The sequence below is a fragment of the Xiphophorus maculatus genome, chromosome 4 (genome assembly GCF_002775205.1).
Source record: "Xiphophorus maculatus strain JP 163 A chromosome 4, X_maculatus-5.0-male, whole genome shotgun sequence".
Lineage (NCBI taxonomy): Eukaryota > Metazoa > Chordata > Actinopteri > Cyprinodontiformes > Poeciliidae > Xiphophorus > Xiphophorus maculatus.
Window position 1 is genome coordinate 16,730,432 of NC_036446.1, and position 19,766 is coordinate 16,750,197.

General features: G+C 39.2%; 1 protein-coding gene across 1 annotated transcript in view; it reads left to right on the forward strand.

Moving 5' to 3' along the window:
- Positions 1–282: 282 nt before the first annotated feature.
- phlpp2 (PH domain and leucine rich repeat protein phosphatase 2) overlaps positions 283–19,766 on the forward strand; it is a 41,135-nt gene continuing 21,651 nt past the window's right edge. The window contains exons 1-5 of the mRNA XM_023332141.1: positions 283–651; positions 3,884–4,164; positions 7,245–7,378; positions 17,413–17,603; positions 19,160–19,285. Coding sequence (XP_023187909.1) covers positions 439–651; positions 3,884–4,164; positions 7,245–7,378; positions 17,413–17,603; positions 19,160–19,285 — 945 coding nt within the window. The 5' untranslated portion in view covers positions 283–438. The remainder of the gene's footprint in view (positions 652–3,883; positions 4,165–7,244; positions 7,379–17,412; positions 17,604–19,159; positions 19,286–19,766) is intronic.

Consider the following 19,766-nt stretch of genomic DNA (forward strand, 5'->3'; position numbering starts at 1 on the left):
AAAAGAAGTTCACTATTGGTTCTATGCATGTGCAATAGGAAGTTGGCATCCTCTGCTTTAAAATAATGTTTTGCATTTAAGTTAATTGTTGCCTAAATACAGTCAGATCTTAAACTGTACCTCCACTTGAACCTTTTTTTTTTTTTTTTTTTTTTTTTGGAGTGGTACAACTCATTATTATTCACTTGAAGCCTCTCCCCTCTGACAGTACCAGTGAGAGTTAAAGGAAAGCCTGAACCCGCCCCTGTAATGTTTATTGATCAGCTCCCCGGCAGGCAGGCAGGCAGGCAGGCAGGCCTGTGTGACAGCGGTCAGATTAGTCGGGATATGGCGTCGCAGCGCCGACACAGGATGAATTTTCCTCTCTCTGTGGGAATTTACCAGCCGTGTTCCGGGGGCGCTCCTGCCTTTTGAGGCTGCTACCAGGGGGGGACATACATGGCGATGGAGGAGGAGGATAACAACACAGCGGTCCCTGCGATCAACATCCGAGCCGACATCAAGAAGGGAGGCGATGCCGGAGACAACGGGGCTTGTGTTGACAGGCAGCCGGACACGGTGGTCCATCAGGCGGGGCTGAGCCGGACTGCGGGTCGCGGCAGCCGCAGCGGTCCCGGAGCTCACTCTGCAACCGGAATCCGAGTGCTGAAGGCAGGTCATAACGGGAGGGTTTGTGCCCCGGTGATACACTGGGTGAATCCGGCAGCACAGAGCGCTGGTGACGGGGAAAGATTTGCCTCATAGTCCGCTGCAGCGGATCACTGAACAGGGCAAAGTGCATGATTTCAAACGCATCCTTGCAATGTTATGTAACGCCTGTTATTATAAGTGATGGCTGTCATTCAGGGAGGAGCAAAATCCAATTAATACCAACAATCCTCACAAACACACTGGGGTGTTTAAGATGTGTTACAGGAAGGCCTCTTCCTGCCCAGGTTTCTGATGATTTTGAAATGATGTTTCCCATAGATCTACAGGGAATTAGTCCTCCCTGGTGTGTTATTTTTATTAAATGTAGGTACCAGTTTAAATGTTCAGTAAAACAAGCCCAAATGTTAGCTATCTTCAGTGAAAGGGTAATATCTCTTGTCAGATGTGTACAATCAGACATGTCTCTTCAGTTCTAAGGCTATGTAGTAATTGTATCAAATTTAGTAATTGTATCAAATTTCGCTGTGTTTGAAAATAAATTAGAGCTCAAGAAAAATGGACACATTTTGAATTTCTAGTCAGTATCTTCATTTACCTCAAAATAGGGTTGATAATTTAAGATTACTCCTCTCTGCGTTGCTCTTAATTTTTGATTTTCACCTCATAGTTGGCTAGCAAAATAGGAATGAACAAAATTAGACTTTTTTATATTTATATCTATATGTTGAATATGTTTCAAACATCAAAGCTGTTCAGAACAATCTTTCATAATATTGTAGTTTACATTCTTATGTTAATCCAAGGCCCACAAAGGGGGGAAACAAACATCTAAACTGCTATTCTTTTCCCATTTGAACAATCAGGATAATGTTTACCAAAATCTCAAACTATGTTCTAACTCATTTAGTGGAGGTTTTTCCCCTGATGAGTAAAGAAAGGCCAAAGAATTGTCACATTGTATAGAGTTTAGGTTTGACCTGGTTGAGCATTTCAGATTTTGAACTGGAACTAGACTTCAGATTCCTTGAAAAACAGTGAAATGCCCCTTTAGTTGTTCGAACTTTAACCATTAACCATCTGTAGTGCATAGTCACATTTTCCTGCAGTGCTTAGCCTAATGTGTCGTTACGGTGCCCAACCGCTGTTGACTGGGTATCCATTAGTGTTAGAAGATGTGATCAGGGTGCAACTGAAGAGTAATCTTTTTCATTTTTATGTTTTTGGTGCTTTTGTTTCCCGTTGGTGAAAGGGCACTCTGGGCAAGAAGCTATGTTTCCATATATATTTGCCAGCATGGATGACTCATATGGCTTCTTTAAATGGATAAAACAGAGGTTAGTTTCTCAACTAATTACTTGGTCAAGACAAAAGAAGATTGCTATTCTTAAACAGCTGCAATCTCAAAAATATTATAAGAGTTTACTCAAATACTTTTTTTTGAACTTTTAAACTTCTGTCACATTTGAATTTAAAGGTTATTGACAAAATGTGGTTATTTACAATGAAGTTCAAATGGGAAAGTTGTGATTATGGATCACACAGCAACATGAATACCTCCAAATTAACATTTAATGGAGTTGTAGATCAGTTCCTGTCCTGGGTTGGAGTCCTGCGTCTTTAAGATGTTTCCTTGTTCTGATTTAAATGGTTGCATTATCTCCTCATCCTGTTATTAGGTTTTGAGTTCTGCTTCTCCCTCATTTATTTGTATCCGGTGTGTTGAATCGGAGAAACTTCACAACTATGTTGGACTCCTTACTATAGAGCTGGAAATCATTATTCTAATGTGAATGCGACTGTATTAAAATTTTCATAAAATAGCATTTGTTTGAACGGCCGGGACAATTTTGGGGGTGGAGTTGCTTTAATATGGCAAAAATCTGCTTTTGAGGGTTTTTAAAAATCTGAAACTTATCTAAAATGAAAGAGAGTTATCCAGCGAAGGTGCGTTATTAAGTACGTTATTGACTAAATTAGCTCAATTTTTGTTCTCACCCCTACAGCATCATCAACATGTTTTTCTTTTGTCAATTGGGAAAAATTCATCTTATCCTTGACAAAACATGGATTGTATGTTTGTTGGAAGTTTGTATTAAGAAAAGTCTAGAATATCTTGTACATACTCAGTGACACAAACATGCCTTATGATAAGAATATGTTAGAAACCATGATAAAGTGATATACTGTCTCTTGTCATATGCAGCTGGAATTATTGGAGTTTAATTATCTGAGCATCACATTGATTGTATAGCATCACAGTACTGGTTCGTAGTTTAGCTTTTTTTTATGAAACATTAGGCTGCAACTCATCTATCTAACACATGATAAGCAAAACACAACAATCAAATACATATATATATATATATATATGTATATAATGTAATATTTGCAATAATTTTCCTACATTCAGTCAGTTTGTGGAGTTCATCACAAGGGAAGCAAAAATAGCTTGCAATCCAGTAACTTCTCTTCATGCCTTGAAATCTGGTGATGTTGAAAAAATAAAGACAACAAAGACACGAAATGTTGGCGCAAAGGTGTTTGTGAGCAACTCTTTTGGTAATTTACTTTCTAACATGCTTTTTTCTTTTTACAAGAAAAAACATGTTAGGGAAGTTTTGTTTTAACCAAATAAAACATGAATCTATGAAGTGTTTGTTTGGTTGACGCCCACAGATGAGGTGCTGTTCCACATATCCATCCTTTCTTCTAAATCAAACCCACCTGAAGTATTTCTGCCTATATTCTCAAGCATAATCTCATTTATTAAAAATGCATGATTCATGTACAGCTAAAAAAAACTTAAAGTTTTACTGTTTGTGATGGTAGGACAGCGTAAGTTTTTTATTTTTATTTTTTGCAGTTTTGCCTCCTGCAAAATTAACGTATCAAACATGTGACTCGGTGACAACAAGATGCCACTCTTGTTACTGTTTGACAGCGACATTGAGGGGGAAAAAAAAAAATTAACTTCAGTTTTCATTATTTCTTTGCTAGAGCAATGACAGATTAATATATGTAAATAAGGCTTTTTACATACGTTTTAGGTTTTCTTTTTCATTTGTTGCCTCTTTTATTTAATTCAAAAAGCTGTGAAACTATATTTAAGAAAATGAATCAAACAAATCATCCAGTTGGTGAGCGGCAACTCGTGTTTTTGTCGTTGCTGGATTTTGAACCTCCTCCAAACTCTTTTGCAACATGTTTTGAAGAAACCTCCCTGTTTCCGCAGCGCAACATGAAGAGGAACGGGAGCCGGAGCTGCGTGACGAGGAAAACCAGATTCGGGTCACGAGAGCGGGACTGGCTGAAGGGGGACACCCAACGAGGCTGTGTGTGCCTCTATGGCGGCACCGTGGACCCCCAGCCGCCTGCTTCCGGCCCACAGGCCTCCTCCACCCCTCAGACGGACCTGCAGTTGGTGCTCTGCTCCACCAGCACCACCGTGGAGGAGCTCTGTGCTCAGAGAAACGGACAGGGACTCTACGTTCAGCTGCATGGAGACCTTCTCAGGTAAATGCACTGTACAGTACATAAAGTGCAGAAAGCAGTTGCATGAAGAAGCCAAGCTGATGTTGTAGGGTGGGTCTTTTTCTTGGCAATGTCCTCAAAATCTGAATTAAACAACAGCAATTACTTTGCTGACATCAAGATCGAGCAGCTGCAGTCCTGCTGAGACGTCTTCTGTGGATCTGCTCCAAACAAAATCCTCACGTGCTCTAAAAGAACCAACCACAGTCTGATGTGAAATCATGTATAAGAGAAAGAAAAACAGAAACGCCTCGCATCTTAGCTGCGCAGCAGAACTGGAAGTGAAACGTGAGATGTTATAGCCTGTGAAGGAAGCGCGTCTCTTCCATTAGAGACACAGCAGCTATAAGTGTATTGACTCGCATTAAGATGTAGGCGATGCAGAAGAATTTTTAGCTAAACAGACATTTATCATTTTTATAGTTTGAGCAGAATGTCACAGTGAACTAGCCTGAGTGAATGCAAAACATCCCGTTTGATCCCAAACTCTCACAGCACCTCACCAATTTTACCCTCAAGGTGCACACACCCCCTTCAGACCCAGAGCAGGCTCTCTGAAAAACAGCAAATGACCCTCTGAGTGTCTGGTTCACTGATCCGTGACCAGGAAGGAATTTGTTCTTTTGCTCTTTCTTGGAAAACCCAATGTGGGAATATGATATTGTAGAAAATAAGCTCTCGGCTTTAGCTTAAATCTCAGCGCCTTATCTAGTGTGAGTGTGACGGTTCACTCAGTTTACTCGTGGACTGTCAGTGAAATTGTGTGGTAACAACAAAACTACTTTTATGCAATGTTCTCTACGGTTATTAGCATACCTGCTAAATATGTGTAGAATGGACTTTAATAAAATGAAGCAAATTCACACTTAAAAGTTTAAACGCTCCCCTCCCCACTAATTTCTGTACATTTAGCTTGTAGAGAAAATGAACGATGTTAAAGATTGGGGTGTTTTTTTAGATCACCAGTGCTAAAACTAGTGAGGCTTCAACTGTACTTTGTAAAGCCTCATTTTGATAATAAAGCAGAATTTTCCTAGATTGACTCATACAAATAGAGAGAGAGAGATTTATGACCATTTGTCTTTAAAAACCTCACGGTTTAGTGGGTTAGTTACTCACAGTTTGCAGTTTTGCAATCTACAAGACAATACCAGGAGTGAAACTGGAGGCTAATGGAAAGAGCAGACCAGGAGTGACTAAGAAATGGATGTTGTTATGGCAACTAAAGAATATTTTGCTGAGGAGGCAAAAAATGTTAGTCAAATACGAATGATTTGGATCACTAAAAGAGTATATTGGTCTCTTAAACCTATAAGATATTTGACTTTGAACCCAAAAGTTTTTAAACTACTTGTAGATTATTTTTCTTTGAAAGAGAAGCTTTCCTTCAATGCCTTTGATTTCCTTTAACAGTGTGTGATCATGTGCTGTTTTCAGGCAATCTTTGATCCTTTATAATGATATTTTCTGTTGGCAATCCTGTTTTTACACCAAAACCTAATAAAATAATAGGGTGAATCGTGTCGATCTGTGCTTTCCACTTTTGGACCGTCTATCCCTGTTCTGGTGGGTATCCCATTCCAAGAGGGTTACCGAGCCGGTCCAGGGTTCTGTTTTCCCAGCAGCTCACTCCTCCTCAGGGATCCATTAATTGCTTTTTCAGGACAGACTGGGCATGTAATCCCTCCAACACGATGTGGGTATTCCTGGAGTTTCCTCCCAGCTACAGTCATCCTTTGGAAATGCCCTGAAAGAGACTCCCAGACCCAAAAATGGTTTTAAATGGTTTTTCCCTGGAGGAGAATGCAGTTTGATATCAGGGGCCTTATAAATCACTTTACCTTTCAATGTAAATATAAACTTAGTTTGCTCTTGAAGCTCATTTTTCCAGTCAGATATTGGAAAAAACCTTGCAGAGTTATGATTTTATGAGCTCACCACTGATAAGATGAGTAGTTAAAGGCCTGGGGGGAAAAAAATTCAAGGAGTTTGAAAAACTGTAAGGATTCAAAGAAAGTGCTAACATACCTTTCTGTTATGCAGACATAACAGGAACCCTAACCGTCGTAAAACAGTGTGCCAAGAGCTGTTCAATTCATCATCTGGAAATGGGAAGCGTATAGCAAAGATATGGCCGTCTACATAACAGGAAGAGAAAAAAGAGCATGAGTCACTGAAGTAGCCAAAAGGCCAATTGAAACTCTGGTATCAGTATCTATAAACATGATGTCTGTCAGGTGTGCACTCTGCAAATCTGGACTTTGAGTATGAATGGAGAGACGTAGAAAGTTCTGTTTGTAGTCTGGAGACACAGCAAATATTTGGAAGTAGGAGCTCTGATTGAGTGTCATTTTTCTGGAGTCAAACTCTGTGCATGGCTCAAATCTAAAAGTAACATCACACTGATGTCCCACGGTGATGGGGATGCTTTTTTTTTTTAGCACAAACAGGGAAGCTCGTCAGAGTAGTTAGAGCTAAATACTGTACAGGAACATTCAGCTGTTTTGCAAAACCATTTTTTCAGACCATGTATATTTTCCTTCCACTTCACCATAATGCCATATTTTGAGTTTGTCTGTCACTATAAGTCTCGACTAGCTGCACTAAAGCTTGTGCTTTGAATGTGACAAAATGTGATAAAGTTCTAGAGATATGAATACTGTGAATCCCTGAAGGATAGCAAGGAATAAATATATTTATACCAAATGGAAGGGAGTCATTCCAAAAAGATGTAACATTTATAAATCATCATGTAATAATGAAAGATGATAAATGAATTCCTACTTTTGAAACCCACTAATTAAACAGTGTTCTTATTTTTTGAGTTTTCTTCAGGGATTTATGATCAACTCTGGTTGCGTTGCTCTTCCAGGCAATTAAACTTTCCACAGGGCAAAGGATTTCTCTGAGCATTTGTTGGTGGCTCCAAAGCCCTGAAAGATCATTGCTTCTTACGAGTTTTTATTCAAATCCGTGGTCAGGTCCTCCTCTAGATATATATTTCACTCCAAAGCTGGTTGTCCTTGTTGTCACACCAAACCTGGATGCTATCGATCCTGCAGGAGGCTGGACCCCAGCGAGCGTCCCCTCCAGATGGTTTACGATTACCTGACGTCGATGGGTTACGCAGACCCCGTGCGAGTGCAGCATGAAGCGGCCAACTCTGATCTCAGCTGCATGATCCGTTTCTACAGCGGTGAGTTCTCCGGCAGAAAGACAACTTTTTGTTAATTTCCTACTGCCTGCTTTAAGATGTGGTCTGTTTTTGTTTTTGTAAAACTGGCTTGAAACATGCTAAAAACATTCGGGAGCGGGTTAAACATTCAAAATGTAAATATATGTGTGCCACACTGAAGTGAACTTTTAATACTGTCTTTAATGCTGTAAATATTGAAGCATGAAACAGACAAACACATAGCATGAGGGTTGTTGGCCGACCATCAATCATTCCAATATTAACATTACTGCTTACTTGACCTTTACTTGACTTTACTACCATAAATCAGTCGTAGCACCAATAGATGGTTAATCATTGTTTGCGCTTCTGCAGAGTTTTCTGGCTTATACATACAATTATTGGGCTAATTTGATGCATATTGAATCAATTAAATAAGTTTATTTCCAGCCCTTGAGTATATTTCTAATTTGTTAGTTCTTTATCTGTGTTTTAATTGAAGTAAATTATGAAATTAGACCAAATAATTGAAAATCACCAACTTTTACTGCAGTCGCCAATTAAAACAAAAAGAGAATGCATAGGATTTTTCGCAAAATGGTTTAAAAATTCAACATTTTTGTATTTCCATTTGTGTCTCAACTGCTTTTAAAAACAGCCTGTAAGTACTTTAAAAACCACCCGGATTTTTTTTTGACAATAAATGAATGTTCTTTGATTAAGTCACAATCGATGGGAACTGAGGCGTTACCTAACAACCCCAATCGAGGCCAGTCCCCTACCTAGCAACCCGAGCCACGCCCTGGTTATCACCTAGCAACCCAAGCGGAGCACCAGCACTTTTGGTCAGCTGGTTTTACCGCTGTATGCACTGTACAATGGCTGCTGGAAAAGATAAGTGTATTGTTATTGGCTTACTATTCAGAAACCACTTGCTGGATTCTTGTTGGTTGTGCAGGAGGCTCTGCTTCTGCTTTTGGGTCTGATTCAGGATCATAGATGTACGGTTGTATAACTGCGGATCTGTTTGGAGCCATTTTCAGGTGAGAGTGTAAATGTAGCGTTAGCAGCAGCTTATTAGGGTTTAAAGTGACAATAAGCACTAAAACAGCTGGTTCTAAAAGGAACTCAAAATAGGCAGAAATCTCATCATCTAAGAATGATTTTGTGCAAAAACAATGTATTGAATATGTTTTGTTTAGCCCATAGACCAACCCTAAACTGTTCAAGGAAGCATACTAGGCCCTCCTTAGTAAATAGAGAATAAAAGTTTCTATGAAATCAATCCCAAAGATTATTTTTTCAGCATTTTCTCTTGAACTAATTTAGTTCACTGTGCCAGTCCGTCTTTGCACCCACGTGTCCAGCAGCTTCCTGTTCTTTTCCCTCTTGCCAACATGAGAACTAGCCTAATTTGGCTACTATCGAACCACATTGGTCCAAGTTAAGCCAGGGCCCCTTGGAGACTTCCTGTCTTTATTTGTTATCTCATGGGAAAACGCTTCAAGGTCCAGGCATGGGATGCAATTCAGACCCTTAATACCCAGCTGAGGTGGAGAGAAAAACTTCCTTCTGGTGTATGTGAACTGATTAAGAAATACTTCAATAGAGCTTGTAGTTTGATGTATTTATGATTAATAGTAACCTCTCACACACCTCACTCATATTCATAGCTTTACACAGTGTACAGGATTTGTTTCAGAAAATAATAGTTTGAAATTGCATATTTGTGAGTTCTTACCAGCTTTCAAGCTCTGATTGTATCGTCTTTCTTTTGAATAACTTCATTGCATAAGCAGAACCAGCATAAGATGAACAAGTTCTGTTTATCTAGTGATCCAAATAGGTTTCATGTTGTGCTATTTATCGGATTGTAAAATAAAGAACACTTTCGTCAGGAAACAGTCTAATTTGAGATACTAATATATTCCTACTCATTCTGCAATTTAAAGTGTCTAGTTTATTATGCTGTGTTGGATATTTATTTATTCAGGTTTTCCCCTGGGAGTCCATCTGCAGAAGTGAAGCATCAGGTTTATTTAGGATATGCACAGTGACACATCCGATTATGAATTTTGTGCAAAGATGTGAGAATAATTTTCTCTGAAATTATGTTTGTACTTGTGCAGATGTGACTTTTCAGCGGAACAAGTTTGGATTTGATGTAAAAGTTTACATCGTCTTGCAGATCTCAGCTTGTTTTGTCCATTTAAATTGGGGAACAATTACCTGAAAACATATTTGCTTTGTGGAGGTTAGTTACAGTGTCCTGGAAAAGTATTCACACACCTAGATTTAGTTGACCTTATATCAATTTTTATATGATACAACAACACAAAGTGATGCATAATTAGTGATGTAGCAGAGCCAAACTTAAAATTTTAATAATTATTTTCTGTGAAAATTGGAGGAATCGTTTCTGTGAGCAGTGTTTTATGTTATTTCACACATTCTTTTTTGGATTTATTTCTGTATTTTTGTGGGTTTTTTATTTTATTTTATATTTTTGCTGGGCTTAGTAAGACTTTGTCAGTTTTAAAGTTCACAGCTAAAAGCTGTAAATCATGTATCACTTCCCTTCTGTCTCAGAATTAGGCTTTTTGTTGGCATAGCAAACAAAATCTCTGTATAATACATCTTAGTTCGCTGTTGCAATGTGATGAAATGGGAGAATTTCAACGAGTCTGAACACTTTTGTATGGCAACTTAAGAGGAGATGATGTCTGCTCATTGTTCAAACAGTGTTTGAAACAATGAAGTTTTGAAATTTGGATTAGTGGACCATGCATTTGTATTTCAAGAAATCTGTAAAGCAAAGATCATGTTTGTTAAGATCTTTATCTAAAAATCGATCAGATCATCCTCTTTTCACCAGACAACTTACATCTATCTGCTTTCTGGTCATAATACGCATCGGTGCACACATGTCTTCTGTTTAATTTCTGAGCACATTATTTTTCTGCCTTATTTTCTACAGCTGTTGTGCTTCAAAGTTCAGAGCAGCAGGTGACCTGTGGAGTTTCACCATTATATCCTATTTATCCAGAAAGGCCCTCTGACACACACACACCCACACACACACCCTTATGCTGTGGCGCACAGATGAAATTAAAACAAACAAACGCAGGAGTAAACATTTCAGGGCTGTGACTTAATGAGGACACTCCTAGTGAAAACAGCCGGAGTTCCGGTGGTCCTGTTTGTCAGCTCATGCAGCTGTGGATCAGATGAAGCCGGTTGTAGGTTCTGGCGCTGGTCCCCCCCGGGCCATATTCCACCTCTGGCTTGGTGATGTCTCAGATCTTTGAGGTCATAGATGGAAAGCGGCTGTGTGGAGATCATAAGGTCTTCTGTCAGGGTTGGATCGGAGGGAAGTGCATCATCAGAAAATAGAGTGAGATCACTTTATGCTTTATTAAACTGAGAGGTGTTGATTTGTTAAGCTTTTTGATGTCCTGCACAGTGAAAAGTTTATGCTTGTGACTCTCTTTCCAACTGTTGGATCACAGTATCCAGAAATCATGTCCTCAAAGTGACTAATAACTCCCATGTTGCCTCTTCTTCTTCATGGTAATATTTAAAGGAGTAAGATTTAGTGGCAAAAACACAAGAGGGATTGTAAGAGTTGAAGTAAAAATTAAATTCTGTTCAGATCCGATCTCCCGCAGTATTGCCCTGGGCAACAGAGCTGTGGAGAGAGCAGGCTCTCTGTGGTTTCCTGCCAGCTCCTCGTAATGTTCTGTCTCTGCGATCAAGTTAGTTTCTCCCAAGGATTTCCTCTTACCCCTTTTAGACCCGGTGTCAGTTTTTCATTTGGTACCAATGCCCAGCTTTCAGGTGGCACGTTTTATTGCTGCTGCTAAGAAGCCCCCATACAAATAGCCTGTTTTCATGTCATCTGTATTCAAATGCAGCAAGCAACTGTTCCTCATGAGATCGGCACGCCAGGAGTTAGATTTTTTCTTTTTTTTACACAGAAAATTTGTCTATTTGTTTATCTTTTAAATATAGGCGTTTGAAACCCGCCAACAAGAGGCATCTGTGCTGTGGGTATAGAATCAGAGTTTGCTGTCGAAAAGAGCTTTCTGTTCTGAGTCAAATCAAACTGTTTCCGCCTCCACCGACCCCCTACTGCATGCTAATGCAATCTTGAGTAAGACAAAAGGGCTCTGGGAAACAGAGAGTATTGTATTCATCTAAGTGCTTGAGAAATGGCTTGAAGTAATCCAATATAGGAATAAAAAATGAGTTTAGAAACTATGGAAGTCCTTCTTACCAAGTACCGCAGCCTTAAACAGCTCCATAAAAGAGAAGAAGCCATTCCTATTCTGCCATTTGATTCTAAAGTAGAAAACAAACACACCAGTTTCATATTTTGGGCTCTTATTTGTTTCTTTGTGATCATTGTGAGGGTGTTTAACAGTAGACCTAAAAGGCCTACACAGTCCTGTTAAGATGCCAGGTTTTTGTGATGTAACACATGTAGATAAAAGAAAAGCACTGCAGTATTTCTTCACCTCTGTGACATATAGCCAATTTAACTAAAAACAAAAGTAACCTGCTCCTGGGAAAATGTAAAAGAAAATAAAATAAACTGTTTTTCTAACATTTTCTCATTTGCAGCTTAAACCTAAAGCTGCAAATGAGGAAATGTTGAAATAGGAGAATTTCAACAGGTCTGAACACTTTTGTGTGGCAACTGTAAGAGGATCTAATGGCTGCTTAGTGTTCAAACGTCGTTTGAAACTGTGAAGATTTGAAACTTCACAGTGATCAAGGGGATCTCGTTTTTGAAAGGTATCCTTTTGGAGAAGGCTGCAAAACAATTTCACAACATTATGTGTGCAGTATCTAGAATGTGAAGGTCTTCTCTACCTTAATCTAAGCTGATATTTCTCTAAAACCAGTCTAGTCAAGATGGAGACTGTTCAGGGAAGCTGCCAAAGTAGCTGCAGGAATTTCTGGCTCATATTGTATAGCTGAAAGAGAAAGTTATTTTCTTCCAAAGAAAACATTAACACCTTAATAAAATCTCCCCAAATCTGTTTGGAGAATTTATTACTGTTTATTACTGTTGTTTCAAATGAAACAAAACTGATCTTTATGGACTCCAACACCATGTACTCAGTGAAACATGATGGTGGATATGTGATGCTATGGATAGTTTTTAGAGATCAAATAGAGATTAAATCAAGGTGGATGAGAGACACTATTTTTGAAGAACATACATCCAAATCAGCAAACGTATCGCCATATTTAATATTTTATTTTGTAGGCCAAGCCAGAGTTCAAAAGTAAATCTGACAGAACGTCTGTGAGGTAGCATGAAAAATATATATGTCTATACCAGGGGTCTCAAACTCGCGGCCCGCAGGCCAACTGCGGCCCTCGGGACGATAGTTTGTGGCCCCCGCCTTAATATGAAAGTTTAATGTTAGTGCGGCCCTCGAGTTTGATATAATTGGCACTTTTCAGTGTTGTGTGTGGAGCTGAACGAAATTACCAATCACGGTGGAGTATATTGCTCTCGGGGGCGGGACATCGGCCGGGCCTATTTGCATTTTCTATTTGTCATTATTTGCATGCGGTACATGCGCAATTTCTGCGGCCGCTCCCGCTTCACGTGCTTCAGCATCCAGTCTAGACCTGGAAGTTGCTGATCAGTGTAACGTAATTAAGGTTAGGCGCTGTAACGCTTGGGTTGTGTTTAAGGGAGGAGAGGAGGCAGCAGATTCGTCAGGACGGTCAAAAACTCACAACCACACTGGTACTGGGAATTCCACAGTGTTGTCCTTTAATAAATACGCTCTTCACCAACCTTACAAAGCCCGGTTGAACGGCTGCTATATTATCAAACATGAGAATTGAGCAGCGTCCAAACAACCCGTAACATTACTAAAAAGTTAGGGAGCTAACATGTCCGTCTAGCACGTTTCTCCCACGCTCTCTACAGAGAAGCCGTGGCGCATACTTCTGACATCATTAGCAATACTAGAGTATCTTAAAGAGACACTACACAATTACGGCTGTTACAGCGCCTGACTACGGCCAAATATGGCAATAGGCAATCAGAAAGGTTCGGCTGAGGAGACCGTGTGTGTGAATGCGGCCCAGCCTCACCCAGACTCTACCTCAGCGGCCCCCGGGTAAATTGAGTTTGAGACCCCTGGTCTATACAGTCTGAGATTTGGACAATATTTTTGCAGGTAGAGTGAACAAATATTGGGGTGCTGATAGACTTCTACCAAAGAAGACTAAATGCTGAAAATGAATCAACAAAGTATTAGTTTACTGCAACCAGATTTGTTTGCTTTCTAGTTGAGTTGTACAGGATATATATACATGTCACATTAAAGGTGGATAAGTTTTACAAAAATTATTTTCATGGTGACATTTATTTCATCACAACATCCTGACATTTTAACAATTATGCGCTTTTTATGTACATTGTATATGTATAACATGAAATGTTTTATGAGTAGTGTATGTCAAAACTATATCTTTAGAAAAGTTTTGTTTTGTGGGGTTTAAAGGTCCATCAAAACCATATTTTTAGAAATTCTTTACGTGCTATCACTTTAGTTTTACTGCTTTTATTGTGGCGTAATAAAGGTTTTATTCAACTTTTACAATTTCAAAAATTATTAGTGGCAGGATTTTTAAAGCAGTAATCCAGTTGTAGCCTACAATGTTATCAAAATATTTTACCAGTGATGATCAAAGTACCCCTCTCCACTCAAGTTGCAGAGAAAATGCAAGCTCATATTAAAAAAGTATTTTTGTTTTATTTTGCAAAATCCCAGCCATGGAGAGTAATTGTATAGGTAAAAACATTACAGGATTAAAAAAGCAAACTCAGAGACAGCAACATTTGTCTCTGCTCTCCAAATCATCCACCCTGTTATTTAGCTGATCTTCTAAAAAATGCTCAAAAAAATGGTTTATTATCTCATATCGATGCATCCTGCAGTTTGCATATAATGCTATATTTGCATTGCTGGAATCATACAACATCTTGCTTTATTCCGAAATAGGAATCTATTTAAAACGTAAGTTATGCAACATTATGTCAGTTCATAACGATTTTATGAAAGCACATAAAAAGAATTAGTTTTAGGGATCAATTGCGGATTCAGGTTCTCAAATCTCAGTTTACTTTTTCATATCACTCTCAGGTCTTTCTTTCCTCACCTCCTTCTCTCTTTGTGCATCTGTTTTCCCGGTTTTTTCTCTCTCTAGTGATCAGAATTCACCCCTCTGCGGCCTTGTGTCTAGTCTGCCGTGTCATGTGAAGCGAGATGCCCCAGAAATGTCTCGTGAAGGCCACAGACACATTTGAGTGAAGAGATAAGAAGACGCACATTCGACTGATTGGTTCCTCGCCTCCCGTCCCTGGGTTTTTTAGCAGCCTCCACTTAAACGACATTTGACCCCAGTTGATCATTAGCTTAGTGGAAGCAGCGCGGCGTCTTGAGGAAACTGTGTTACACAACATGCTCTGACCGTGTCACCAAGCCCCAGTGCAGCTGCTGGGAATGGTCAACACGATTTGTCATCATCTGGATGTAATGGATTTGGCTGGCTCTCTGCAGAGCTGTGAGAGGTTGCAGGAGACAGTATGGAGATTTACCAACTCAGATTGGACTTTGGTTTTGTGAGCAACATGTTTCCCTGGCAACTAATAACCCTGCCGACAGTGAGGGATCGCATGTGTGTTTGCTTTAAAAGTTGGCTCCTGAAGGCTGGGGCTTTTGCGTTGGTGTTGTGTAAATGGGACTCTGGTTTTCACACAGGTAGTTGTAGTGCTTAGATGGTTTATTTACTTGCAAAAGTATTTATTACTGTAATATTTTCAGATCCAATCACAGTAGGAATGATGGTAAATTAACAGGAAATTATATATGCACTCATTTTTTCCCCCAAATAAAAATGTCAAAAGTGTGCATTGCATTTGTATTGAACATTTTTAAGTTGATACTCTGTAGAACCGCCTTTCAATGCTCCCGTAGTTGCAATCGTGTTTTGTTGAGGAGATGCTGCGTTCAGGGGGATGTGCAGTGTTGCTTTTCCTGCACACATTGCATTTTGCATGTAAAGTGAAAAGACAAAGTTTGGTCTCGTCTGACCACACTGCCTTTTTGCATATACTTGCATATGTTACATGGCTTGTGAGAAACTGCAAACAGGACTTATGGGTTTTCCTTTAGTAATAGATTTCTTCTTTCTACACTCCCAGATGGATTCTGTTTACTAAGTGACTTTTAAAGGGATTTTGTTGTTCTTGCTTTTGTTTAGGAGTAAAAGGGGCTAGATGTTTATGCACCAATTATTATTTTTTGACTTTTTATTTGTTAAAAAAAATCAGAAAGACTGTCTGTCATTTTCTTTCCACCCCACATTTATGCACTTCCTTATTGTTTATTTTTTTGTTTTACTTTATGTTCTTTGCGCAGAAAGTATGTGCAAAGTTAAAAGATGTAATATCTACAAGAAGAAATTATTCACACCCACAGAAGACTCCACCTGTGGATCCTTCAATTCTCCTCATCACCATTAAATATGATTGGATAATGCCTGCAATAGGTAGTTTGATACATATCAGAAAACATCTGAATATGCAAATATTTCTCTCTGCTGTTTTCTCACTAGTCAAAGCAGACTGTACCTTTTAAGAAAGAAACAGAAAAAAGAAAGTACATTTTCCAGATATTAATGTCACAAGTAACCCCAGGCTATTTGTTTTTAATCTATAGATTCACTATAATATTGTTATTTCAAACAAGGACAAAATCAGATAAGGCTAGTATTGCTAATAATTCAAAGATTTCTTGCTAGTTTCAGGACTGTTCAATAGTGTGATTCATATTTAAGACTAATTTTTTTAAACCAAACTGGACCGTTGGATCCTGTTAGCATTCCTCTGACTAGACTTTATTTTTTACAGTTTCCCCATAACAGTTTATTTTTGTTTTGCGTTAAATTGGCTACATGTCATGGAGGCGGAGAAGTAATACAATGCATTTCTTTTACAAATGCATTGTATTATCATGTTTACAGTGCACATCTGAACACCAGATTGAAGAGACCCTCTGGTTTAGTTAGTAAGAACACCCATTTTGCCTGGGTGAAGTTATTTAATATGTTTTTTAATATCTAATAACAAGGAAGCTATAGTTGTTCTCTTTTATTTCACTTCTTTTCAGTAAAATAACATATCGTGTCTCTAATTTTCAAGAAACAACAAAAATGTGCAGCTAAGCAGTTTGTTGTCAAGCTCACTTAACTTGTTCATGATCGGTTGTCTGCTGAGGAATAGCAGCAGGAACATTTCTCTGTGTTTGAATGCCCTTGCAAAGTGAAAGGGACACAGAGAAAACGAATGAGCTGGACAAAATGTGCTAGAGTAAGCAGATTCTCAAGAAGAGCATCTGAGTGGGAGGAAGCATGAGTTGGTTTGAGGGGAATATAAAAACAGAGGACTGGAGTCTGAGGTGGGCTCTTTCTCCTTTGAGCTTAATTGGCTTGTCTCTCAACTGAGTGTTCTTGAAAGCTGGCAGAGACAGCAGCTCTGCAGTTGGACGTTTCCTGCAATGGTGGCCACTGATCTACCCACTGTGCAAGCTGGCAGAAATAAACTGGGCAGAATGACTTTAAATGTGACAAAAGCCAATTCATTTATCCATACATCTAGCACTTGGTGGTAGCAAAACAAATCAACAATTTTTTTCATGTTTTTTACTGTGCAAAATCATGTTTTATTGATATATGATAAGGTAAAGAAGCCGTTTCTATCCTAAGTAGTGGTGTAATATTTCCTGGAACAGTGCGACGTCTAATAAACAGGTGATATCAGACAGATCATGACTGATCCATGACTTTCTGTATGACTTCATTTTCTGGAAGCATCTAATCTCTGTAGAGCCTGAACACGTGTCAGTAATTAGCTGTTTCTGTTTTTCTTAAACTGAATTGATTCTAAGAATTAGGGGGTCTTGTGTGTTAGATAAATGCCTGTAGGCCCATATTAACCTTTGTGTGGGTTTTTTTCCTTCCAGAGAGGCCAGTGAATGCAGACCAGCAGGAGCGGACCTTGTTGAAGGGTGTGTTCAGCGTCCGAAAAGGCAAGACGCAGCTGCACAAGTGGGCAGAGCGGCAGGTTATTCTGTGCGGCACGTGTTTAATAGTGGCCTCTGTGAAAGACAGTCTGGCGGGGAAGATGCATATTCTGCCCCTGGTGGGCGGAAAGGTGAGAGTTCATGGGTTTTATGATCTGAATTTGCATTGACATCTTACTCTCCACAGGATAGAGGCTACAACCAAATCTACACTTACATGTTTGGACCAAGTAAAAACATTAACATGTTGTAAGCTTAATCAAATGCTTTGATATGAAAAATACAGACTTATCTCAGTCCAACGATTGTAAACAGAAAGAACAGGAGCTTCTTAAAGAGACAGGGACCCAATTTCAAGGCATCAAATGACATCAGACCTCCTTTGAGTCATGTTAGACATTATTTTTAGAACAAAAAATGGTAACATAGCTAAATGATTGGGCTTTATAATGACACTATGTGCCTTGAAAAAACACAATACACATGATCTGAAGATCATGTGTTAATAAAAACAGGATTGGCTGCTAACTTATGCAGTGCTCCAACTCACATTAGAAAAAAAACCTCTTGATTATTTGACCATGCATCTCTGTCACCGCATTTTCAAGATCCACAAAACTACATAGACTGGATACCGAAGCCACATGACTGGTTCAGCAACTCCAGAAGGGTAAAGGTCAGGTCCACTGTTCCATGGCCAGAACAGAAGCTACATGATTCCTCTTGGATCCTTTTCAACAACCTGAAATCAACTTTCCCAAGGAAGTTGAGAAATATGATCCCACATAGCTTGAAAACCTTTTTCATTTCATTTTCTTAAAAATTGGGACCATCATGACAGTCTGCCACTCCACAGGTGTTGTCAAACATGATGGCACCAAACATGTTGAGAGTTTTCAGCATCTTAAATACTCCTGACCCCAGTTTCTCCAGTTCTGCCTCTTCCATGGAGGAGGAAGATGCTGATTTGATTCAGAAGATCATCAAATCTCTCCTTCTACTTCCTGACAGTTTCCTCAGTGTGGGTCTGCAGTTTCCCCTCCAATATATATATATCAGCTTTTTATTATTATAGACGAACATTGAGCCTTTGCCTTGGTGTAAATGACGTTTCTCTTCACTGATCATTTGATTTGCCATCTGGTTGCACAAACAGGCTTCATTGATCTAATTGAATTTTACTCATGATAGATGTAGATAAACAAATGGTCTAACTTATGATGTGCCAAGAGTTTAATTTTTTTTTTATGGTGATTTGCTCTCACATTATCCCTCAGCAGATTGTGTGTAACCAAAGACAAGTTGGATCATTAAACTTCTGCTGTATAACTTCAGTCAGCATTGACTTGAAACCATCAGAATCTATAAAACTGAACACAAATCTTAGTGTCTCAGGAAAGTAGGCAGTGGGAATGGCTTAAAATCAGTCAGACTGGCAGCTTGATTGGTTGTTTTAACTGTTCATTGTGTGTGAAGCACTATAATAAGCAATATTAAAGAACTACTCAATATTTTCTGTGATCCAGCTAATATTGGTAATGTCTGAACTCAGCCTCTCTGTTCTGTAAGAACTGTAATCATATGTAAAGTTTGAGATTTTTAACATAAACCTGATCATAATCTTGCTAACTTAATGGAAATAAAGTGTCTTAATGTGTGACTTTCTCTCTATTTTCACTGTGTCGAGGTTGAGGAGGTGAAGCGGAGGCAGCACTGTCTGATGTTCAGCTCCGCCGGATCGCAGGCACAAACTTACTTTGTCAATTTTGACACACTCGCCGACTACCAGCGATGGCACCGGCAGGCATCAAAAGTAAGCAAGGAACACAGAGCTTGTGGCGGTATGTGCATGCGTAGCCCAATATTCCTGAAATTGTTTTCTTTCAGCAGCGGATGTTTGTTTCCTGCTGGGTTTGTGCATTCATCAGAAATATGATGTCGCCCCGTTCTGGTTGAGGTGGCTCCTAGACGTCTCACTGGCTTCACAAATGAGATGTTTATTAATTCAGGCCCACGTGTCTACTTAGATTGTACTTACCTCAGTTTGTGGACACATCTGTTTTTGTTTTCGTCCAACGTCTCAGCAGGAGAGCATTTTATCTTGTGAGTCACTGTGGATTAGCAAATGCTACTTTAGCATCAATATATTTCTGTATTTGGATCTTGCTCTGTTTTTCAGAGAATGATGTCAGCTGCTTGCAGCTGTTTCTCTTCTTGAAGTTCTGCTCTGCTCGGTTTGCGTTGCGCATAATATAATAATTACTGGGTGATGTTGTTACAGCTCCTTTCTGGAG